The following is a 26061-nucleotide window of genomic DNA, read 5'->3' on the forward strand; positions in this document are numbered from 1 at the left end:
AAGCTCAAGCCCAGCTAGATATAGAAATTCTTCTTTAATGTTTTAAAGCATAGCTTACATATTTGAATGGAACTGATCATCACTAAAGAACTAGGAAAATATGGTGCTATTCCTTCAGGATGAAGCTTTTTTTCATACTCTGAAAAAAACCTGCCTTTTTTTGAGAAGGAAAATTCTGGAGAAAAATTGGTCCTGTAACTATTAGGCACCGTATTTTAAGAGATAGGGAATGCTCATAAAGGCTGATTTGTGAGAATAATTCAGCATTAGAAAGCTGAAAAGAGCAAACCGTATAATTTTTATTTTTATTTTTATTTTTTTTTATTTTTAGAAAAAAGGTATATTCTTTTCATTACAAAACATGCATTCAGAAAGTGAATATAGTCTCATGATTCTAGCAGAGATTTGAGAATCTGGGGATTCATGCTTTTTTCCCCACTGGCTGTTTCTCTGGTATATTTAGAATAAAATTATTCTACATTAAATTTGGGGAAAATTCTTTTTATTTTTATGACACATTATGAGGTAGTGGCTTATTTCTACTTAGTGGTCATGAAGTCGTAGCAGGTTAGACCTGGAAGAATATCTAGACCAACCCCCAGTTCACTTCCTAATCCCCATTTTAGATTATGAAGATGAAACTGAGAGTTTTATCACCTCGTTCATTTTATTTTATTTTTTTTTAAAATAAGATTTTATTTTTAAGTAATCTCTATATCCAGTGTGGGGCTCAGACTTAAAACCCTGAGACCAGGAATCACATGCTCCACCAACTAAGCCAGCCAGGCACCCCTCCCTCAGTTCATTTTAGTTTAGAGGCAGTGCCAACATAAATATAAAGTTACCTCTTACCGTGCAGGGTCTTATCCCTCATTGACCTTAATACTGTTTACTATAACTTTTTGAAAGAAATTAGAGAAAGACATTTGTATGGGGGGAAAAAATGAATTGTACTTACCATAAAATTCTGCACTACCAGGAAGTTATTACTATGCAGCTGTTGCAGCGATGACAAGCTGATATCACCCTAGAATGGCCAGAACAGCATAGTATAAAAATTGTTCTGCTTGCTACCCAGAAAATTTAAGAACAACTGAATTACCAAGGAAATATTACTTAGAGTGAGCAGATTGAAGGCAGTGCCAGGTATATAATTCTCTATGCCGTTGCAAAATTGTGTGAGAATACATACACACACCACATAATTAAAAAATCTATTTATATCCATATACAGATGCATACATATATATGCACAAATGAAAAACACATGTATGTATGTGCACATACATATTTAAATTATTAGGACACTAACCAACATAGAAATAGTATTTCAGAAAAAACAGTTGATTTTCTAAAATGCGCCCAAAGATAATTTCTTTGGAAATAATAACCAGGATTGTAGTGGTTTAATGCTTCAAGAACACTGAAATATTCAGGTTTTTAATTCCCTTTGGTAGTATGACCCATCCTGTAGGATTTGATAAATTTAAGATGTGAGAGGACTTAGTTTATGAAGACAACTACCACTATCATTGTTTTCTTTCTTTCTTTCTTTTTTTTGGTTTGTTTTTTGCTTTTGTTTTGCATTTAGATAATTCAGAGACTTAAAAGTAGAAAGCACAATCTCATCAGAAAGTTATTAGAATATAAGCTCCCTGAGTGCAGGGCTTGTGTCTGTTTTGATCACTGCTGGAGTTTTTAGTTTTGGACATACAGTTAGTATTCAGTATTTGTTATGTGAATGGGTGATGATAGCCACGGGATACCACAGTATCATCTGAAATTTTGTTAAAATGAATTCTTAAGTGGCTAAAGACACCTTTCCAGCCTAGGGATAAAAAGCATCCACGGGCTTTCTGTAGTGGGTAAGTGAAAGAAAACAATACTCCTTCATTTTTAGTATTTTTATGTATGGATGCTCTAACAGTTAAGTTTTAGTAAATAATAAACTATTTTTTATAGAAGACTTGAAATTTGCTAAATAAGAAGAGTTAAAGAATATATTTCAAATTATACTTAAAATTATAACCATGTATAATTACCTTGCTTGACATTTCAGTGTAATGAAATCTTATAATATGTAGTTGTTTGCCTGGTTTCTTTCACTTAGCATAATGTTTTTGAAGTTCACTTATGTCGCAGCACATAAAAATTTTTTATTCCTTTTGTTGCTGAATGGTATTCAGCATATTTTATTAATATTAGATTATGAGTTAATATTCATACTGTATTGAATATACCTAATTTTCTAACTCATTCACCAGTTGATGGACATGTAGACTGTTTCTACTATTTGGCTACTATGAATAAGGCTGCGAGGAATATCTCATACAAGTCTTTGTGTGGTCGTATGTTTTCATTTCTCTTGGCTAGACACCTGTGAAGTACTAAGTCATAATACATTATTTGTATACTTAAGAAAAACTGCTGAGGGGCGCCTGGGTGGCTCAGTGGGTTGGGCCGCTGCCTTCGGCTCGGATCATGATCTCGGAGTCCTGGGATCAAGTCCCGCGTTGGGCTCTCTGCTCAGCGGGGAGCCTGCTTCCTCCCGTCTCTCTGCCTGCTTGTGATCTCTGTCTGTCAAATAAATAAATAAAATCTAGAAAAAAAAAAAAGAAAAAGAAAAACTGCTGAACTGATTTCCAAAGTGGTGGCACCCTTGTACATGCTTATTAGAATGTATAAGGGTTCTAGTTTCTTCACATCCTCAGTAAAACTTTTTATTGTTTGTCTGTTTGATTATAATCAATCTAGTGGGTGAAGTAGTATTTCGTTGTGGTTGTAATTTGCATTTTTCTCAGATGTTGATCATCTTTTCATGTACTTATTTGCCATTTGTGTATCATCTTTGGTGAAATGTCCATTAATTCAGCTGTGATAGATCACTAGTGCATCATGTAGTTTGATTTCCTTAATCTGATAATTTGGATAATATAATACTTACTGTCTTGGTGGAAATATCACATTCAGTTACTAATTTGCATCCAGATTTTGAGATACTCTTTTGCCTCCAGTCACTTAAAACTGCCAACACTGGGGCACCTGGGTGGCTCGGTTGGGCATCTGCCTTCTGCTTGGGTCATGATCCCAGGGTCCTGGGATTGAGCCCCACGTTGGGCTTCCTGCTCGGTGGCGAGTCTGCTTCTCCCTTTCCTTCGCTCCTCCCTCTGCATATGTGCTTGCGCTCTCTCTTTCCCAAATAAATCTTATTAAAAAACATAAAAACCCCCAACACTTTCTTTATAGGACTTGCATGACATTTTGTCTGTTGCTGACTTAATTTTAATTTTAATTATGTCAATGATTGCCCTGTAAGTTCTTTCCCAGCTTTAGATTTGAGAAATTTGACGTCTTTCTCACACCAAGTTTTTTTTTGGGAAAGATCGATTGACCGTTACAAAGCTCAGTTGTGCATCATTTATGAACTTTGTTTTTATCATTCTCATGGTAAACAGAATTACCACTGAGTGATGTTTAATGTTCTCTAAATGCCATAATTTTTAAAAAAGATTTTATTTATTTATTTGAGAGAGAATGAGTGAGAGAGAGCATGAGAGAGGAGAAGGTCAGAGGGAGAAGCAGACTCCCCAAGGAGCTGGGAGCCCGATGCGGGACTCGATCCCAGAAGTCCAGGATCATGACCTGAGCCGAAGGCAGTCGCTCAACCAACTGAGCCACCCAGGCGCCCTCTAAGTGCCGTAATTTAAAAAAAAATCCTTTTGAGCCTGTGTTCTTTTGACCAAATCTAAGTTATTAGAATTTGTATAAAAATTTATCTTGATCTAGGGTTTACTTATTAAGATCAAACTTTTAAATTGAGCAACCATCACTATATTATCTAAAAATAAGATATTAAAAATTATATGGTAGAACCCATACTGGACAGGAATTAGGAGATTTGACTCTTACTACATGACTTTTGGAAAATTTATATTTTAAATGGCTCTTTTTTCATAAAATAAGGAAGTTAGGGGAAAAGAACACAGGCTTTAGAATCTAACAGAAATGGCTTCTAATTCTCAACCTGCCATTAATACAGAATGACCTTGCCAAGTCACATATATAAACCCCTGTTCCTTATCTGTAAGGTAGGAGTAATAGTATTTATCTCATAAAACTGTTATGAATACTAATGAAATAATGCATAAAAAGTCCTTAGACCAGTGCTGGGCACTGAGTAAATAATGTTAACTGTTATTATATTAGGTGATCTTTTATGTGCCCACAAACTTGCAGAAAAGATTTTGCATTATATGATTTCTTAACTTTAGTAACTTGGGTTTTATTGTTGGTATTTAGTGAACAATCACTTTAGTATGTTTCCACTGTAATGGCTTAAGAGAGTCTATCTTTTTGAATATTATTTTCTCTGGAAAGTATTCTAGCTCTTGAAAATACCCATTGTGTATCATCTTTTCTAGGCCTTGCGTGATTTATAAAATGCAAATGGAGTAATTTAGTAGGACTCTAAATTTTCCTCCTTTAATTCTTGTAATTTTTCTTTTTCACCCCCCCCAAACCTAACAATGTGAATTTTTATATCATAATATTCTGGAATTTTTATATCATAATGGCAGGAGAATTTAGTACTTGGCAGCTTATGAAGAAGACACTTTGAAACAGGAATGTCAAAATGTCACTCAAAATAACCGGCTTAGGCAGTCCTTTTCTTAACCTATGTAACCCCCTGTGCTCAGTTTCATTGTTCACAGACTGGATTTCTGTGAGATAGTATAAGATTTAGCTTGACAGTCTGATGTTTATTTAGAAAAGCTGTGAAACATATGGAGGTTAAGGGTTAACATAATGTTAACAGAGTTTTCTAGGTATTTCACTTCTTTTTTTCCTGTGTATTACTCTAGCCAGGTAAATGAGTAAATAGAATATCTAAAACCCATTTAAAAAAATTGTGATAAAATATGTATGAAATAAATTTTACCATTTTAACTCTTTTTAAGGATATGGTTCTTTTTTTTTTTTTTTTTTTTTTTTTTTTTTAAAGATTTATTTATTTGAGAGAGAATGAGCAAGAAGGGAAGAGTGAGTGACAATCTCAAGCAGACTCCATGCTTAGCTGGAGCCCAACATGGGGCTCTATCTCAGGACCATGAGATCATGAACTGAGCTGAAACCAAGAGTCAAATGATTGACTGACTCCACCATCTAGGGCCCCCAAGTATATGGTTCTTGATATCAAATACATTCATATTGTAGCATATTCATCTCCAGACTTTTTCAGTCTTTTCCAACTACAACTCTATACCTATTAAATACTAACACCCCATCCCCTTCTTGCCTCACCCTAGCTTCTGGCAACCACCATTTTACTTTCTGTTTCTATGAGTTTGACTACGCTAGCAACCTCAGGTAATTGGAATCATATAATGTTTGTCTTTTTGTAAGTGGCTTTTTTCACTTAGCATATTTTTAAGATTCACCTATGTTTTAACATGTGTCAAAATTTCTTCCTTTTTAAGGCTAAATAATATTCCATTGTGTGTATATGTCACATTTGGTCTATTCATTCATCCATCCATGGACACATGGGTTGCTCCTGTGGCTACTGTGAATTATGATGCTATGAACATGGGTGTACAAATATTTGTTCTATTCTTGCTTTTACTACTTTTGTGTATGTACCCAAGAATGGAATTTTTGGCTCGAATGGTAATTCTATAGTTAATATTTTGAGGAATCATGATCCTGTTTTCTATAGTGGCTGTGCCATTTTACATTCCCATCAGCAATGCACATTCATTCCAATTTCTATACACCCTTGCCAAAACTTGTTATTTTCTGTGGTTTTATTTGTTTGTTTGTTTTGGATAATAGCCATCCTAAATAGTCATGGGTGTTAAGTGGCGTATCATTGTGGTTTTGATTTGCATTTTCTTAATGACCAGTGTTGTTAAGCATCTTTTCATGTGCTTAATGGCAGTTTGTATATCTTTGGGGGAAATGTCTATTCAAGTCCTTTGTCAATGTTTGATGAAGGACTTTTGAGGTCACCTTGTCAGGGAAGTTATTAATACATGACAGTGAACTAGCTAGGGTGATGCTAAATGGGATTAAAACTTGTTGAAGAGAAAAACCGCAAGTCAGATACAAACATTGTCATGTTCCTCACTGCCTCAGTTGCACTTTATCACTTTTAAGTCATGGTTTTTATTTGTTAATTTTTGTAAATAAAAGAGAAAAATGTACTGTATTAGTAATTTAGGGGAAAAGGAAACTAAGGGAGGTAACAACAGAAATAAACTAGAAAATGGTGGAATAAATAACTAGAGGAGCTAGTTTTTATTAAAAAGTTAGGGAATAAAGAACTTGAACACTATACAAAGATGAACAGAACTAGACTTAGAATCTGAAAACATGGACAATATAAAAAATAGGGATTTTTGAAAACTGGAATCCATGCTCAGAAAAAAAAAAAGAATCTACGCTCACATGTATGATAAACCTCAGTTTAATGATGTTATATGGCTGAATGGCATTTTATTTTGTATGTGTGTAATCAAACACAGTGCTTTTCTTTTGGTTATTCAGTAATTATTTGTTTACAGAAAAATCCTAGATGTTTCATTCAATTTAGTTTATAGCACAAAATCCCCAGTGTGTGTATGTAAGTAGCTATCATATACACATTTTTGGTAAGTAACCTTGATTTCATTGTAAAGACTTAAGAGAGTAGATGTTTATGTGGCAAAATTTTGTGGAGGAGAATTTCATTAGTGTTTTTCCCTAATTAGGGCTTTCAAGAAAACACTGATTTTACCAAAACTCTCAGAGCTGTGTAATTAAGTAGGAAAATGTGAGGATGGACTGAGCTTTTATATTTGCTGAATTCTACCATTGATGTTGAATAGCTATATTCTTTAAGGCTAAATTTGAATTTAATGATGGATTTGGTTTTCTTCTTTTATTCTTATTTATTTTTAAGATTTATTTTCTTATTTGAGAGAGTGCGTGAGAGAGAGAGAGAGAACACACAAGCCTGGGGAGAGGCAGTAGGAGAGGGAGAAGCAGACTCCCCACTGAGCAGGGAGCCCTATGTGGGGCTCCATCCCTGAGATCATGACCTGAGCTGAAGGCAGCTGCTTAACCAACTGAGCCACCCAAGCCCCCCAGTTTTCTTTCAAATTATATGTAAATTACTATAAACTATAAAATGTGGATTTCAGTAATATAATGAATTGTACCCATGAATTGGCAGACTTCATGGATAATATTTTTAAATTTTATTTCCTTTTAAAATTACTCTACACCTAGTATGGGGCTCAAACTCAGGACCCTGAGATCAACACTTGTATGCTCCACTGGCTGAGCCAGCAAGACCTCCCCATGGATATTTTTATTTTTTATTTTAAATTAAAAAATATATATATTTATTTATTTTAGAGTAGGGGAAGGTCAGAGGGAGAGGGAGAGAGTTCTAAGCAGACTCCACGCTGAGCAGGGAGCCGACTCAGGGCTCAGTTCCAGGATCCTGAGATCACAATGTGAGTGGAAACCAAGAGTCCAATGCTTAACTGACTGTGCCACCTAGGTGTCCCAGGATAATATTATTAAAGTGAGGAAGGAGTTTTGTCTGCAAAGATGTAGTAATATGGAAGTATTATTAAAAGGTATTGCTTTCCTTCATTTTTCTAACAGGGTCAGCATATTTCATTAGCACCTATTCAAAAGCTTGAAGAAGCTCTATATGAATATCAACCACTGCAGATAGAGACGTGTGGACCGCAAGTTCCTGAGCTTGAGATGTTAGGAAGACTTGGGTAAGTGTCTAGGAACTTCTCTTTGAGGGACTAATGTTTAAGGCTTATCTGTTAGTATTTAAGTTTATTTAAGTTTAAGTTATACTTTAAAAAAAATTCTTAGATTTTGAAGTTTAGCACTTTACTCTTTTGTGAAAAATGAATGCCTAATAGTAAGTGTACACATTTTTTGTATGTTTTGTTAGGTCTTTTAAGATTAAGATTGGTTTATATTAGTTCTTTTTAATGATGTTGTTGGCAGCCATATTGAAGTAACTGTTCATTTTCAGCTTACTCTGTAATTTTTTAAAAATAGGAGCTTAATTTAGTCATTAGTAAGCCAGTAAAAATATGAGAGTTGACTTTGCCATGAAAAAGAGTAGATTTATTCATTGTCTGCTATTTACAGTATAACTATATTTATGAGAAATGAGCCACAAAGTATTTTAGTCAAAGGTATAATGTATGGCTGGCCCAGTGGCTCAAAAGCCATATTATATGCATCTGTTTTGGAAATGAACCTGGGATGGTGACTCTTTTGAGCAATGGAGAAGATCACAGTCTGTCTCAGGGAAGCAGGTGGGTGTCTATAGTGTACTTGAAAAGTGCAGGCCAGACTTCATTGGGGAACAATTCATGTCTTAGTCTGGTATCTCAAGTTAAAGTTTTGAATGAAAAGATGATCTAGAAACCATTGCTTCTTAGCAAAGTAAAATAGTGTAAAGAATATAATGTGAAAAGAAATAATGGGTACAGTGAAACAAGTCATTAAAAAGTAATTTAAAAAGCACCCTAGCAGCAAAAACAAGATAGATAAATAATAAAACCTATATACCAAAAAGCCCCCCAAAACCAAAACAACAAAAGAAAACTGTATGCATCTTCAATACCAAAATCTTGAACATGACTCTCAGTATTATACATATGCAACTGGAGCCTCCAAGTTCGTGACTATTAAAATGATAGATAATTTACTAATCTGCTATTTAGTAGATCTTATTTTCTTTAGTTCTATATTCTCTTAAGGTCCTGCATCTTCCAAACATGAAGCTAAGGAGATGTGAAACAAAACCTAAAAACCCGTTTGAGTCTGAAATAACAGATTTACTAAATAATTTGTGTTAAGTGCTAAAATTGAAACTCGAGATAGACAATATAGGGTTTCATGATGTAAAAAGTTATTCGTGTTAAAGACGTTGGTTTCTTATCTCTTATTGGGTTAACAAGAGCCAGAATTCTAGATCTTTAAAATAAGTTTTTAAAAAATCTTTACTTTTATTTTAGTGAAGACAAAGTATTTAAAATAGTATTCCTTTGTTACAGGGTTTTTCATTTTCTAATAGTTTTGTCATCAGAATTACATTTGAAAGATTATGGAAATGGGCATGCGTAATAACAGTGCACAAGTAAAATGTGTGACAACAGTTAGTGCCAAGGATAGAAGAGGAAATAACTTGTTGTAATGTTCTTACAGTGTACATAAAGTGGCATTGCAATTGAAGAACTGAATTTTATATTTTATTCAGTTTAGTTTAAATAACCATTTTGATGAGTGGCTCCCATATTGGAAAGCACAGATCTGAATATTCTAAATAATAAGCAGAGATTGCCAGATTATACCAAAAATAAGATTTATTATATGTTTTCTATAAGGAACTGGCATTATATTTAAAAATAGAGTTTCTCTGAACTTTCCAAGTTTCTCTGTACTTGGATCTGTAATTTGTTGTTTTTATTTTGTAAATATCTCAACCATTATTTCTTCACAGATTTTTTTTTTATCAAAGGAATTCTTTTTGATCTTGCTATTTTTATATCTAGCATTTCCATATCATTCCTTTTTATAATTTTCATCTCTTTTCTGAAATTCCCTGTTTATACATGTTCTCTATCTTTTTCCCTCTAGGTTTTTTAACTTAAAGTGCCTCTTTGATATCCAACATCTCTTGGTCTGGTTCTGTTGATTAGTTTATGTCATGATGATAGATTTATTTTTCCCGATTTCTTGTATTTGTTATAATTATTGTTTGAGTATTGGATATTCTGTGTGACAGAACAGCAGAAACTGAGATTTATACCCTGAAATATTTATGTCCTTTTTTTCTGTCAGGGCATTAGGATAGGGAATTGAGTATTAAGTAGATAGTTTGATTTTAGTTTGGGTTTTGTTGTTGTTCCAGTTGTTGCTCATAGGCTTCAACCTCTTCCAGATAGTCTCTTGCCACTTTGTACCTAGTATGAGGCTTGGAGTGCTGGAGGGATCTTTTCAGTCTTGCTCCAGTCTCAGTTTTCAGCAATAGTCTCTGGCCACCTGAGCCACATAAGCGTTCTCTCTTGGTGCTCCTCCCCAGCAACAGACTGCTTTTTCCTCTTGGAGTTAGTTTTGTGATGGGAACAAGGGGATTTCTTGGTTCTCCTGTTCCAGCTTTTAGCCTTAGGAGGTCTTGCATGCTAGAACCTCAGGGTAGTGCTTTCTTGGTGTATCTGTCTCTTTCCTAGAGGCGAACAACTTTTGTTTCTTATTTTGGAGAGCAGGCAGGTTTGCTTTTCCTCTCCCAGCCCCATAACTGAACTCTCTTATGTTGGTAGGCATGGGAGGTGTTGGCTGTAAGACAGTTTTCTGTACCCCTCCCACCCCGCCCACTTTGCATCATTGTGTTAGCACAGGTAAGAATTGGTTTCTTCCCTTTCCTCAGTAGCTGTAAGGCTTTTGTCTGTGTCAGTATAGAGTTGAGGAGGGTGACAGAAGGTTTTCTACTTTTCCCCCAGTGGCAGCCAACCTTTGCCTTTCCCAGCAGTTGAGTCCTGGCTGTTTGTTTGTTTTTAAGTTTATTTCCTCTTGTATTTAGTGTTCTGTTATTGCCAAATTTTATTGGGTCTTTTCAGTGGTATATCCCCCTTATCTTCCTCTTTTAATCTGCTACGGTGGTGCTGTTGCTATAATATATATGTGTGTATTTAACTAACTCTTAGAAATTTGTATGAAATAGATGTAGCTTGATTGCTTTTTTCCCAACAATTTTGAGTAAATTGTTAAATTTAATAAACGTTGGCAACTCTTCTGATTGTTTGGACCCCTTTTTGGTTTCCTTTTGCCTTTACCATTATGATTTAGATTTTAAAATGTAGGGTAGGTGTCCTTTAGATAAGATATAACCATAGCATTTGTACTTTTCCCAAGGTTTTTATGCATGAAATCTTATTTGAACCTAAATAAAGGAGGCTGGATTGTGTGTGTGTGTGTGTGTGTGTGTGTGTGTGTTGGTGGGTGGGGGACTTTCATTAACCATTGAGTATTTAGAATACAGTTAGTTCCAGAATTTTTTTTCTTTTTTTAAGATTTTATTTATTTATTTGAGAGAGAGAACACATGTGCATATGCACTGGGGTTGGTAGGGGGCTCCCTGGCAGAGGGAGAAGGAGAGGCAGACTCCCCACCAAGTGGCAGGACTCCATCCCAGGACGTGGAGATCAGGACCTGAGCCAAAGACACACTTAACTGACTGAGCCATGTAGGTGCCCCCAGAATTTCTCGAAGTAGACTTTTGCTTTTCTCAGCAGAAACTATACGTATATTCTGTACCCACAATAGTTACAAGGGCAAATTGTTCTGATTTCAAATAAACATGTATGTTTAAGTTAATAAACCTTAATTTGGTAATCGTTTCTTTTAGCCATTCGTGGCTAAGCAGTGCAGGAATTTCTAGATCATCAACATTGATAGTAGAATTGCTAAAGAAACTTTTTCCTGATTTAGAACTATTTATCTACCGAGATAGAATTCATCCCACATCTCTTTAGCCTTCTACCTTGAGAAAGGAATTGTATTCGATACAGACAGCTTTAGTGTTTGGAGCTTGGATCAGCTCAAGCAGTCTTTTTGGTGATGTTCTGACCTCATACTGAAACAGCTGCTAAAATAAATTCTAAATTGATTTCTTATACTATTAGTTCATGTTCTCTTCTGGAATTATTATTTGAAGCTATATGCTATCTTATTTTTTCTTATTAAACTTTATAAATCTAAGGATATATCTTTACCTAATACAACTTTCAGAAACATTTAGAGAGAAACTGAAGAATTTGTTCTGTGAAGTGACTTCTTAAAGAATGATTTATATCCTCAAAGGTGTTGCTTTTAGGGTAGAAGGAATATAAATTTAAATTGACTAAAGTAATAATAATTACACATCTGTCCTAAAAGTTGTCCATGTCTTGCATTTAAATATGCCCCATTTATCCCTTTATGGCGAGATCTCCCACTTCCCCCAGTCCTCTAGTTTCTCTTCCTCTCTCTTTTCCTATTACAACAAAATTTCCATTTTATATTATGTTATCCTACAGAGGGAACAAGATCAATTTTTCAATAGAGGCAAACAGAATAAATTACTTATTTCTATTTTTTTTTTTAAAGATTTTTTTTTTTTTTTTTTTTTTTTTTTTTTTTTTGACAGACAGATCACAAGTAGGCAGAGAGGCAGGCAGAGAGAGACAGGAGGAGGAGGCAGGCTCCCCGCTGAGCAGAGAGCCCGATGCGGGACTTGATCCCAGGACCCTGAGATCATGACCTGAGCCAAAGGCAGAGGCTTTAACCACTGAGCCACCCAGGCACCCCTTATTTCTATTTTCTTATATCTGCTTTGAAATCTGTGTGACTTGGTGAAGTTAGGAAGGGTACACTTTGCACTTTCACTTTAGCTAGTGCAAAAGTATGGGTGCAAGCACTTTCAGAATAATTTTAATTATATATTTTGGGGAGCAGGTGATTTAAGGTCTTGGGTAGCATCGTGTCTCCAAAGAACTACACTTTTTTCCATATATATAACTTTGTAAAAGGATGAAATCAAAAGTACATTGTCACAAAATTTTTGGAGTTTTTTTTTTTTTTTTACTAAGATCTTCTTTACAGTTAGTTAAACTTGAGAAGCAGAAAAAGAATAAATGAAAATTTTTCATTCAGGAAGGTATTATGAATGTATAATTATAGTTCACATTGGACTGGTAGTACTCTTCTGGTTTGCTTAAGGCAATATGTAAACAAGTTTGTTAGTTCTCTGCCATTGGGAGAATGCTTTGGGAAAACTTAACTGCTAATTGAAATTCCCTAGACAGTGGCTTTCGTGGTTAGTCTAGTATTCTCGTTGATTGGCACTCTGAGACTGTCTTTTTAATAATCAACTGGATTTCTACTTAATATTTTACTACCCTCCATCCAAAGATGAGTTATTTCCTTAACTGATATAAATTATGAGTGCTTACCAATTTTGTTAATCAATTTTTCATTATTTAATCAGATACCTCTACTGTTTTAGGAAGATGGAAGTGATTTATTCAATATGAGCTATTCACTTGTGAGCTTTTTACAAACATAAGGAAAAACTTGTTTTATAAGATGAAATAGGATCTTTATGATCTCTTCTATTAATACAACTGATATAAGTGTGTGCTATCAGTTATGATTTCCTATTTTCCTATTATTTTAAAATAAATCTTAAATCTTTTCAAAGATTTTTAAAAATTTTTTATTTTATTAAAAGATTTTATTTATTTGAGAGGGACAGAGGGAGAGGGAGAGAGAGAATCCCAAGAAGACTCCATGCTGAGTGTGGAACTCCATGTGTGGCTCGATCTTACTAATCATGAGATCATGACCTGAGCTGAAATCAAGAGCTAGACGTTTAACTGAGCCACCCAGGAGCACCTTAAGATTTTTATTTTTTTATTATTTTTAAAGATTTTATTTATTTATTTGACAGAGAGAGAGAGAGAGAGAGAGATCACAAGTAGGCAGAGAGGCAGGCAGAGAGGGGGAAGCAGGCTCTGCTGAGCGGAAAGCTGGATGTGGGGCTCAATCCCAGGATCCTGAGACCATGACCTGAGCCGAAGGCAGAGGCTTAACCCACTGAGCCACCCAGGCGCCCCAAGATTTTTATTTTTAAGTAATCTCTACACCCAGTGTGGGCTCGAATTTACAACCCCAAGATCAAGGGTTGCATGCTCTACTGACTGAGCCAGCCAGGTGCCCCAAGTTTTGAGAGCTTTAAAAAACAGATTTGAAGTCTGATGGTGCTTCCTTATCAGATGCTAAGATTAGTTAGCTATTACTACATAATTAATAGTGAAAAAATGTGTGACAGTAATAGTTGTATTGAATTGACTTAGTTAACTAGAAACTAATGGTAATTAGAAGATAGTTTTTCGTTTGATTTCTATCAGCACCTATTAATTTTGTTTTCTTGTGTAGCCATAGACTGCCTTGATAAAACCAACCAGCCAAAAGTAACTAACCTATTAACAGATCCATTACTATTGGCAAAGCAATTAGAAGTGTTCATTCTTGAGGAAATAGGATAGGGTATAGTTCCCAGAATAGAAGATCCACCTTCACAGTAACCTTGGAGATGCTTTCATGACTTTTCTTTTGTCTTAAGAACTGTATTTTTTTTTCAATTGATAAATTAGAACTTTAAATATTAAGAATTTGAGATAAGACATTGAACCTGTTCTATCAAATTTTTTGTTATAATACTGTCTCTCTTCTTAAGGACTTCCTCATTGTTGCCATGGAAGACTAATATATCAATCTGGTCATGTCTCTTTTTTTTAATACATCAGTCTGGTCATGTCTGTTTGTTATTAATATCTTTCAGTAGCTCATCATTACCTGCACATTCTGAACCCTGTCTTTATATTCCTATACCCTACCTCCTTATACTTGGTGTTTCTTAAGAACCTTATGGTGGCTCACATATTTTTGTGTTGTTAAACATGCTGTTTCCTTTCCTTAGAATTCTCGTATTGTCTTTATATTTGTGGCATAGTCCACCCAGTAATTTCTTTTCCTCTTTCCTCCTATGTGTGAATTGTCTGTTTATTCCCCTTGTCTCCTTTTTTTATTGGGATAGTATTGTTTTCCTTTATTTATTTATATGAGTCAGCTGTGTAATAAGGCTATTAACTCTTGGAATTTTAAATTCTATTTTATTCGGGGTGCCTGGGTGGCTCAGTGGGTTAAGCCTCTGCCTTTGGCTCAGGTCATGGTCCCGGGGTCCGGATTGAGCCCCGAGTTGGGCTCTCTGCTCAGCGGGGAGCCTGCTTCCTCCTCTCTCTCTGCCTGCCGCTTTGCCTGCTTGTAATCTCTGTCAAATAAAAAAAATATTAAAAAAAAAAACTATTAAAAAAATTCTATTCTTTTTTTTTTTTAAAGATTTATTTATTTATTTTGGGATGGGGGGGGTGCAGGGAGAGACAGAATGAGAGGGAGAGAGAGAATCCCAAGCCGATTCTGCACTGAGCACAGAGCCTAACTCAGGGCTCTATCCTATAAACCTGTGATCCTGACCTGAGCCAAAACTAAGAGTCAGATGCTAATTGATTGTGCCACCCAGGCACACCTCATTTTTAAAAATTCTTTTTAAAAAAGATTTATTCAATTATGAGAAAGAGAGAGAGAGTGCATGAGTGGGAGGGGCAGGGGGAGAGGGAGAGAGAATCTCAAGCAGACTCTGCACTGAGCATGGAGAGTCTGCTTGAGATTCTCCTGATGTAGGGCATTATCTCACCACCCCAAAACCACTAAAACTAAAACCAGGAGTTGGGTGCTTAACTGAATGCACCACCCAGGCACCCCTTAGTTTTTTATTCTTACATTGTTTATGATATGCAGTAGTTTTAATTCTGAGCAGTGGTTGTATTGATGATGTCCTATTGACTTTCCATTGTTCTTTTTTTTTCTTTTTTAAAGATTTTATTTATTTATTTGACAGACAGAGATCACAAGCAGGCAGAGAGGCAGGCAGAGAAAGAGGAGGAAGCAGGCTCCCTGCAGAGCAGAGAGCCCAATGCGGGGCTCGATCCCAGGACCCTGGGATCATGACCTGAGCCGAAGGCAGAGGCTTTAACCCACTGAGCCACCCAGGCGCCCCTCCATTGTTCTTCTGCTCAGGAACTCCTAAACCAACCCGAACTTTATGTATATTTATATTCTAATTTTTGTGTGGCTTCAGTTTTTATATCTAATCACTAAATCCATATGGAATTTATTTTGTTTATAAGGAGCTATAAACGAATCTTTATTTTTCAACATGGTAAACCAATTGGCCCAGACCAGTATGTCTAATAATACTTTTTTCTACTCATGTGTTTTACTAATATAGTAAAACTTTTTCTCCACTGCCCTTTCTTTTGCATTAATCTGTTTCAGTTTTTTTTAACAGTATCATATAATTACTAATTTAAATTCATGATATGTTTTAATATTATTTAAATTTTTTTTTAAAAATTAATTTTTAAAAAATTATTTTTAAATTTAAAATTTTTAAATTAAAAAAAGTTTTAAATTTTAAATTAAAAAAGTTTTAAATTTAAAAATTTAAAAAAATTTTTTAAAAATTAAAAAATATTTAAAATTCATTGAGTTTTAATATTAAGTGATGCATTTATTTTTCTATTGTGTATCAAATTACCACAAATTTAAGTGGCTTAAAACAACATCCATTTTTATCTCATTCATTTTCAGTGTTTGTGAGTCAGCAGTCAGTGTATGGGTTACCCAGATCCTTGTAACTCAAGTGTCGCATGGTTGTAGTAAAAATGTCAGCAGGTGCTGTGGTTCCATGTAAGCGAGGCTTGGTGGGCAGGAGTTGTCTTCCAAGCTTTTATATTATTGGCAGAATTAGGTTTTTCACAATGTAGAACTCATGGTAGCTTTTATCTTCAATGCCAGCAAGAGAAAATCACTTTGAATCTCTTCCTTTTAAAGGTTACTTACCTGATTAAGTTTGGCTCACCTAGATAATTTCCCTTTTTATTAACTCACAGTCAGCTGATTTGAGATCTTAATTACATCTTCAAAATCCCTTTTGCCATATAATCTCAGGAGTGAAATCCATCATATCAACCCATGGGGAAGGGATTTTTGCAAAGACGCACAGAAGGAAACCTCAGAATTCTGCCTACCATGGTGGGACAAGTCTTCCTTTGCTATTTATCTTTTTCACAGTAGTCTTAGCATTTTTATGCATTTATTATCCCAAGTAAACTTTGTTGGCCAAAGCAGCAAATTAGTGTACAATTCTTTCAAGTTTTCTATACATATGAAAAATTTCATAATAAAGTGTTGTGAAACAGGTAAACAAACCAAAGCCCACCAACTACTTAACTAAGAATAGCCATTCTTCTCACTACTTAGATAATAACCAAGCACAACTCCTTTTGGAATTTTATTTGGAATTGCTTTAAACTTATAAACTGATTAGAAAAGAATGGGTATTTAAAATTCATTGAGTTTTCATATATCTCACTTAAAAATTAATTTTTTATTATAGTTTTGGTACTGTTACAAAAATTATTTTCATTGTGCTTTTTGATTCTTATATTTTCATTTTGTATGTGGCTGCTTTACTGAGCTCTAATTATTTTCTTCTCTTAGGTGAATGTCTGGGTTTTATTTGGAAGTGAATCATCTGAAAAAATGAATTTTTTCTTTTAAATGCTCTATGTCTGACTTCAGTTTTGTATTATGTTGAATTTGGCTAGAACTTCTTGACCCGGTGTTATCTGGTTCTGATAGCTGCAGTTTCTTGTTTCTGATGCTTCCAAGTGTTTGATCAGTGATTTTTCTTACCATTTTGGAGAAGCATTTTTTTAAGTCACGTTGAAGAAATTGCTGGTTTTTGGTCAGGGTCTTTACCTGTTGTTATGGGTTATCTAAAAATGAAAAAAGGTGTTTGTTTTATCTTTGTTTTTGATGCTGTCCACCTAAGTTTATGTTAGTTTTATAAAAAGTGTTAGGGATACTGAAAAACCAAAGAATATGGAAAAATTAAAAAGTCACAAAAAAGACTGCAGTATGTATGTGTATATAATATATGATATATGTCATATTCTGTAATTATGAATATAATTACTAAATTAACTTTTTTTCACTGGCTGTGACAGGAAAATGTCTTTAGTATCTGTTTTTCTTGGCATTTGAATTAGAAATCAACTCACACATCTAACATGAACCTTTGTGCTTAAAGTTCTAGTCTGGCTCTAGTCTGGTAAGTTTTAAATCTTTTTTATGCATTCATGGAAAAAATATGTTTCTGCTTGAAGCAGTTGTCAAACAAGCTTCTTTCATCGGCAGTCAGACACAGGGCAGCTGAATGAGGCTGTTTAGTCTAGAGTAAATGCTCACGAGATTATAAGGTCACTGAGGAAATGTAATTATGCAGTTGTTTCCAGAATAGTTTTTTGTAGTAAGGACTTTAAGACTATTAAATCATAATATTAATTAAAATACATATATTTAAAAATTAATCTTAGAAAACAGCACTAAATAAACCAAATTATTTAGTTTAATAAAATCATAACAAATTATTCCAGTGAAATATAGTTTTAATTCAGATTTTTGCAGTTTACTATTGGAATTTGGTCAATTCTTCCCAAATCATTATAAAATTCAGTAGAACACACGCACACACACATAAATATATAGTTGTCTCCATTGGAAAATGAAATCTTACAGTATTTAGCTCATGCTAATTGAGAAAACAGTTGGTTATTTAACAATTTCTTTACTTTTGTTTTTCATTCAGTTATGGAGTGCCTTCTGTGTAGCACTTACTCTTCTAGGTACTAAGAAAATAGCAGTGAGCAAAACAGAGAGAACATCTACTGTCATTGTGCTGGGGTAAAGCCAACAACTAAAATATACTAATGAATCTTTAGATGGTAATTAATGCTTTAAAGACAAGTACAGAAGGATTAAAGGGATATGTAGTGATTGGAAGAGAGTGCTATTTTTACGTAGGTACTGATAGAATCTTTTGTAGGAAGATATTTGAACAGACATGAATTAAGCAAAGAAGCCAATCATGTGATATCATGGGGAGAGTCAGAATGAAGTGTAAGTGCAAAGATCCTGAGGTGGGAGTGTGTATGAGGAGGAGAATCTGGAGCATTGTCTGGAGCAGAGTGAATTGGGGAGTGGTAGGTGATGAGATTAGAGTGGTAGCAGGTTTTTTAGGTAAGGAGGCAGGCTGTGCTCAGTTGGATCACATAGGGTTTTTAAGGTAATGGCCAAGACTTGGGCTTTTACTTTGAAGGAGATGGGAAGTCATAAGAGAATTTTGAACAGTGTGTCATAGAACTTATGTTTAGAAAGGTCAATTATAGGAGAATTAATAGGGTGAAAACAAGAAAACTTGTAGCAGTCCTGGTTAAGATGGTAGTGACTTACATACTAAGATGGTAGCAGTGTAGTTGCTGAGAAAACGGTCAGAGTATGGATATAATTTTGATACAGAGACCAGAGAATTTTTGATGGATTAGATATAGGGAGATAGAAAAAAGTTTTTCCCAAAGTTTTAAAATCTGAGTAACAGAGCTGCCATTTACTGTGATAAGGGAGACTAGGGGGAGGGGTTCTTTGAGGCAGCATAATTGTGCCAATTACTTTAAGTTACTTATCAAATATCATTATTAAAAACTATTTCTAAAAAATATTTTTAAAGAGACTGTAAGAGTTGGAGGAAAACCCTAGAGATAATCTGTAGGAAAGTGAACTGTCTTGAGTCCACTATAGACAAGTGAGGCCAGAGAAGAAAACTCTTTCCTTAGTCACATCACTGGTTCATGCAAAAGCTAGGACTAGATTCTTAAGTCTCTTAGGCTACTTTTTCTCTGTTGCACTGCATACCTTTGCCATGTACAGAGCTTTCAAAATCTGAATGAGCTTTTTAAAATTTTGCTTTTAGATTATTAAATTTCAGATAGTATATTAAGGGCAGTGAGTTCAAGTTATGTAGCACCTTTATATTATCAAAAGATTATTCTTTTCTAAGCATAAGGCAAGTTCTCAGTTTTCATTCAGTATTTTTTTGTGTATGTGCATGCAAGCAAAATGGGATTGAGTTGGGCAAAGTGACTCACAAGCTTTTGGGGTGGAGCATAGGTAAAGGTGAGCTGATAGTGGAGGAGTTACAAGGGTAGGGCGTTAGGTATAGTCTGTCCCAGGTGCAAGCAATAAGGAATTGAATATTCTGTCGAGAAATTTAAAAAATAATAAAACCAGTTGAAAGTCAGTCTGTTTTCTGTCACCATGTACTAGCAGTTCTAAACAATGTCTGTTTTCAAATACTCCTTCCTTAAAAAAATCTTTTGTTGGTCCAAGTTCTAAACAATTGCTGTTGTTACTTTTGAATTTCACAGTATATATGTAAATTTTCAATTAGTACATCTTTATTTTTTGTTTTTTAATAACACTGTATTGCACACAGAAGTTAATTCAGAGAACTCCCAGTTTTATATGGTCAACCCTACACTCCATATCTCACCATCTCCAATACCTATGCACTCAGCTATATTAAGCCTCATTCGAGAGTGAGTTTGTGAGGTTTTAGAATCCTTCCAGCTTCTTTCTGGCAAAATTTTTATTTCCAACTCCCCTATTTTACTATAATTTCCAGAGTTTAAGTATTAGATTTGGAGTAAACTTCAAATAGATAGATATAGCTCAGTGATTGTAAATATGAAAAAATAAAACTTAAGTTCTTGGAGTATTTATTTGTGTTTAAAAGCTTTTCAACAGGGGTACATCTGGAAGGTGTTACTAGAATCAATCCTAAAGAAACAAAGACACGAATAGTACTGCAGTTTTTGTAATTTATTGTGAAATAGATATTTTATAAAACTATCAAAGTCATCCTTATCATTAAGATATTTCCTAGCTACTTGGATATCTGTTGCTTCAGGAAAGAAACTGGAAATTAAAATTAACTGAACATATTCTTCCTTGATTATGAGCAAGATAAACTTTTTAACTGAAGTATAATTAACATTTGGTATTTTACTATTTCAGGTATACATCATAGTGATTCAGTATTTTTATACATGACACAATAATCCCCATGCTAAGTTTAGTTAACCATCTCTTTCCCTACAAGGTTATTACAATATTACTGACTATATGACCTATGTTCTGCCTTATATCCCCATGACTTACTTATTTTTTAACTGGAATAAGCAAAGATAAATTGACAAATCTGGTCTTATTATATACTGAACACAAATTGCGGAGATCAATTTTATTTTTATTTTTTAAATTTTTTTTCTTTTCAAATTTTTATTTAAATTCTATGTAGTTAACGTATAGTGTAATAGTCGTTTCAGGAGTAGAATTTAGTGATTCATCACTTACCTGTAGCAGCCAGTACTTATCACAAGTGCCTTACTTAATACCCATCACCCATTTAGCCCATCCCTCATCCCTATCCTCCATCACCCTCAGTTCTCTGTCATTGGGAGTCTTTCATGGGGGCCACATGGGTGGTTCAGTCGGTTAAAGCACCCAACTCTTGATTTCAGTTCATGTCTTGATCTCAAGGTCATGAGTTCTGTGTTGGGCTCCATGCTGGGTATGGAGCCTACTTTATAAAAAAAAGTCTCTTACGGTTTGCTTCTTTCTCTCTCTCTTTTTTTCCTTCCCATATGCTCATCTGTTTTTGTTTTTCAAAATTCCATATATGAGTGAAACCATATGGTATTTGTCTTTCTCTGACTAACTTACTTGGCTTAGCATAATACACTCTAGCGCCATCCACATTGTTGTAAATGGCAAGATTTCATTCTTTTTTTATGGCTGAGTAATATTCATTTTATATATCTGTGTGTGTGTGTGTGTGTGTGTGTGCACGCACACACACACACACACACTCCACATCTTCTTTATCCATTCATTAGTTGATGGATATTTGGGACATTTGGGCTCTTTCTATAGTTTGGCTATTGTTGATAATGCTGCTGTAAACATCAAGGTGCACATACCCCTTTGAATCTGTTTTTTTGTATCCTTTGGGTAAATAGCTAGTACTGCAGTTGCTGGATTGTAGGGTAGTTGTATTTTTAACTTCTTTAGGAACTTCCATACTGTTTTCCAGAGTGGCTGCACCAGTTTGCATTCCCACCAATAGTGTTAAGAGCGTTCCCCTTTCTCTGTTTCCTTGCTAACACCTGTTGTTTCCTGTGTTGTTAATTTTAGCCATTCTGACAGTTGTGAGGTGTTATGTCATTGTGGTTTTGATTTGTATTTCCCTGATGATGAGTGATGCTGAACATCTTTTCATGTGGCTGTTGGCCATCTGGATTTCTTCTTTGGAAAAATGTCTATTCATGTCTTCTGCCCATTTCTTAACTGGATTATTTGTGTGTTGGTGTTGAGTTTGATAAGTTCTTTATATATTTTGGATACTAACCCTTTAGCAGGTATGTCATTTGTAAATACCTTCTTCTATTCCTTAGGCTGCCTTTTAGTTTTGTTGATTGGTTCCTTTGCTGTGCAGGAGCTTTTTATCTTGATGAAGTCCCAATAGTTCGTTTGTGTAGGTCAGTTTTAATGAACTCATCAACAAATTTGCAGAGGTCAGAGCTCAAAACAAAGTATTTTGAGTCCATTATGTACTTAGAAATATTTTCATGTTTTTGAAAATTAATATATTTAATGGGTATTTTTTTTTTTTTTAAGATTTTATTTACTTACTTGATAGAGATCACAAGTAGGAAGAGAGGCAGGCAGAGAGAGAGGGGGAAGCAGGCTCCCCGCTGAGCAGAGAGCTGGATGCAGGGCTGGATCCCAGGACCCTGGGATCATCACCTGAGCTGAAGGCAGAGGCCTTGACCCACTGAACCACACAGGCTCCCCTACTGGGTATTTTCATCTGTTAGTTTTTACCCTCTTTTGTGATATAAATTGTACTTTTATTTTACATTAGAAATTTTTTACTGGCATATTTACATGTACAAAGTCCAATAAAAGAAAACTCTGTGTATTTTCTGCATTGTTACTCTCCTTTTATGATTATTACAGAAAATGATTTTGTTGTGTATAGGAGTAGGCATGGTAAAATATGGATCTGCTCTAGTTATCCAATATTCTAGGTATGTAACTGATTAGTAAGAGTTGGTCCTGAGGACAGGATCCTGTGTCACATGTTTCTAGAACCAAAGCATCTTGTCAATTTAGGCTTAAAAATGAATTTTTTATATTGGGTCTTATTGCTTTGAGGAAAATGTGATGACTTAGATTTTGCTTTATTTGAGGCATATTATACTCAGAGACTGAGATTGTATTTGCCAATAATTTATTTTTTAAATAAAGGTTTATTTTGGAAATTATAATTTACAATAATATTTCATAAGTCAATGGTATATAGGATAATGTCTCTTAATAAGCCAATAAAGAAATATTCCAAATCAGTGATAAATTAATTACAGTATTGTTTCAGGCAAAGGAGAAGTGAAAGAAATAAGGTCCATATTTAGTTGAGGTTTACCTTTCTATGAGTTGGTTCTCAGAAGAGTCAGTCTTTCCAGCTAAGATCTAGGTATCAGCTGCTGGCTTAGGTCCCTTGCTGCTGTAGCATGTAGTGAATGGCACTGGTGTTGGTAGGCAGGGTGGGCTGTTCTGAAGGTTATTATTCTAGGGACTATTTACACAGTTTGCACCATGTGCCTATGATGAGTCGTCGCCTTGCCAAGGCAGGAACAGATGTCCCTTCCCTTCCTGGGAGTGCTGCGTGGTTTAACACCATTGCTAACCAAGAGGAGCCTGGTCATGGCAGGAGCAAGTATCTCAAGTATCTTCAATCTTTGAAGAGTTTTTTAGATCAACAAAGAGTAGCTTTGTCCAGACTGATCACTCCTCAGTAAGACCTCACAAACTCTTGGTATTTAAAGTTTAAATGTTCATTACATTATAGCTGCTCTTCCGTATGTTACTATCAGTAAATCTCCAGCAGTGCCTGTCAACAGTTGAGCTACTGAGTACTTACCAACCACAACAGATGTCAGTGACAACATCCCAACACTGCTTCTTCAGTGTAAACAAATTCACCCTTAGATTAAAACAACTTAAGTCATAAACAAGTAGATTTGAAATCATAACAAACCCAATATATAACAGTTTTGAAAAAAAAAAAAGTAATGGTCAGGAATTAGATCTTACTTAGGTTAAAAACTTGTGGTTGTTGAATCTGGAAAACAAATGGATATGCTTTTGGGGAGCAGAATAAACATGGCTGATTAATCATTTTTTAGCTTATGAAAGAAAGATTTTTTTAAGGAATACTGTTTTTGAAAGGAAAATTGACAATAAGATGGTACAGTGTGGATCAGATGACCAGGCAGGATTAAACTCTTCATGCTGAAATGTTTTGGTGTGGGGAAAAAAATGCTGATTGGTTCTCTGAAACTTTGATTATTTATTTACTGAGAACAAGGTACTATTTCAGGTGATTTTTCAAAACCAATGAATTATTTTTCTTAGATTCTGTATACCTCAGTATAACTTTTTTTGACTCTGCCCAGCTTCTAAATCTTAGCTTTTTTTGGTTATATTTATCTGTATATTTCTGAATAACACAGTTCTGCTGCAGTTTCTTGATCACTAATTTTAGACTTGTCTCTTCACATCGCAATGTGAGAGATAAAGATTTAGCCCTCTAAAACTCCTTCCTGGGGCGCCTGGGTGGCTCCGTGGGTTAAACCTCTGCCTTCAGCTCAGGTCATGGTTTCAGGGTTCTGGGATCGAGCCCCGCGTCGGGCTCTCTGCTCAGCGGGGAGCCTGCTTCCCCCGCCCTCTTTCTGCCTGCCTCTCTGCCTACTTGTGATCTCTCTCTCTGTGTCAAATAAATAAATAAAATCTTAAAAAAAAAAAAACGCAACTCCTTCCCTGGCTTTATTTCAGTCCCCCCATTTTGTCTCAATAGAGTTATGTCATGCTTTTTAAATTGAATCAGTATTCACTATTTCCATGGTGAATATGTAAATACTATTTTCAGTTGAGCCACATATAAAAACAGTGATTTTGTTTCTTTAGCTTTCTCATAATGTTGCCTGTCCTCAGTTTTTTTTTTTTTCTTTGGACTTAATCAGCATCTTGCCTATGTCATCAAACCCTAAAATCATCTTAACTTTTCTGGGGCTAATGGATATGAAAACAAAGCAGAATATCACTGTTTGTCATTGTCTTTCCTACCTTAGCAAGCCCTAAAGCTATCTTACCCTTTCTGTGGCTAAAAAATATGGAAACAATAGAATAACCATTTGTCACTTCTTTTAACCTTCTTACTCAGTGTAGATGGCACTTCAGTGCTGTTTTTGTTAACAACTTAGTCTTTCCTGCCCTCATGTTTGCCAGTGTTACAGGCATGTAATCTATCTGCTTTGCTAATTTATGATGGGTAACATCTGGGCTTATGGGATTGCTGCTTTCTAAGTCTTTAAAAAATGTTCTGCCAAGGAGTGATGAGCTGTCTTTAGATTTAGAGAAAATTTGGTCAACCTTTTGGTTCAGTTCAATTAATTGTTCATTTTTACATCATCTCCTTTCTTCCAAATACCTTAGGATATGCACTAAAACTGTAGTAAGTAAATTATGGTACACAAACATCAAAGATAAAGAAATGTTGACACACATTCTTTCAGCAAAATGACAGAGTTTTTGTTCCATATTATATATTGTGGAATGAAATCCATCCCATTTAAATAAACTAAATGGATGAGGGTATAATATTTCCTGGAGTGCCTAGGTGGCACAGTTAGCATCTGACTTTTGGTTTTGGCTCAGGTCGTGATCTCAGGGTTGTGAGATCCAGCCCCGCTTTGGGCTCCGCACTTAGTGTAGAGTCTGCTTGAGATTTTCCCTCTGCCCCTCCTGTTCATATGCTCTCTCTTTACAATAAATGAATAAATCTTTGGTTTTTAAAAAGAGAAAGAATATAATATTTCCTTTTTGTCCTTAAAAATATACACTTTGGTGACTCCAGCTGGGTATCAGGAATCTGTTTTGGGGTAATGAAAATGTTCTAAACTGGATTGTGTTGATGGCTTTACAACTCTGTAATTTACTAAAAATGATTGAATTGAAATTGAAATTTAGTAAATGATTAAGACTACATTGGTAACTCACTGATTTTGGGGTTTGAGAAAATTACCTAGGGCATTTTCATAATCCTCTTAAGAAATGATGCCAAGGATGGCTCAGTGGTTAAGCGTCTGCCTTTGGCTCAGGTCATGATTTCAGGGTCCTGTGATCAAGCCCCGCATCAGGCTCTCTGCTCAGCAGAGAGCCTGCTTCCCTTCCTCTCTCTCTGCCTGCCTCTCTTTCTACTTGTAATCTCTGTCTGTTAAATAAATAAATAAAATCTTTAAAAAAAAAAAAAGAAATGATGCCAGAAAAAGATGTAATAATTTGAACAATGTAGTATAAAAACTGAAGATTGATATGATAATTGTGATTTAGTTAACTATTCTTCAATTGGTTCCA

The 26061-nt window shown here is 35.0% G+C and overlaps 1 protein-coding gene across 2 annotated transcripts in view; it reads left to right on the forward strand.

Moving 5' to 3' along the window:
* LOC111161373 (MNAT1, CDK activating kinase assembly factor) overlaps positions 1-26061 on the forward strand; it is a 209836-nt gene that overhangs the window by 127866 nt on the left and 55909 nt on the right. For both annotated transcript variants that reach the window (XM_022524991.1, XM_022525000.1), the window contains one exon: positions 7654-7775. In XM_022524991.1, coding sequence (XP_022380699.1) covers positions 7654-7775 — 122 coding nt within the window. The remainder of the gene's footprint in view (positions 1-7653; positions 7776-26061) is intronic.

Source organism: Enhydra lutris, unplaced genomic scaffold (assembly GCF_002288905.1).
Source record: "Enhydra lutris kenyoni isolate GAN:26980312 unplaced genomic scaffold, ASM228890v2 scaffoldscaffold4, whole genome shotgun sequence".
Classification (NCBI taxonomy): domain Eukaryota; kingdom Metazoa; phylum Chordata; class Mammalia; order Carnivora; family Mustelidae; genus Enhydra; species Enhydra lutris.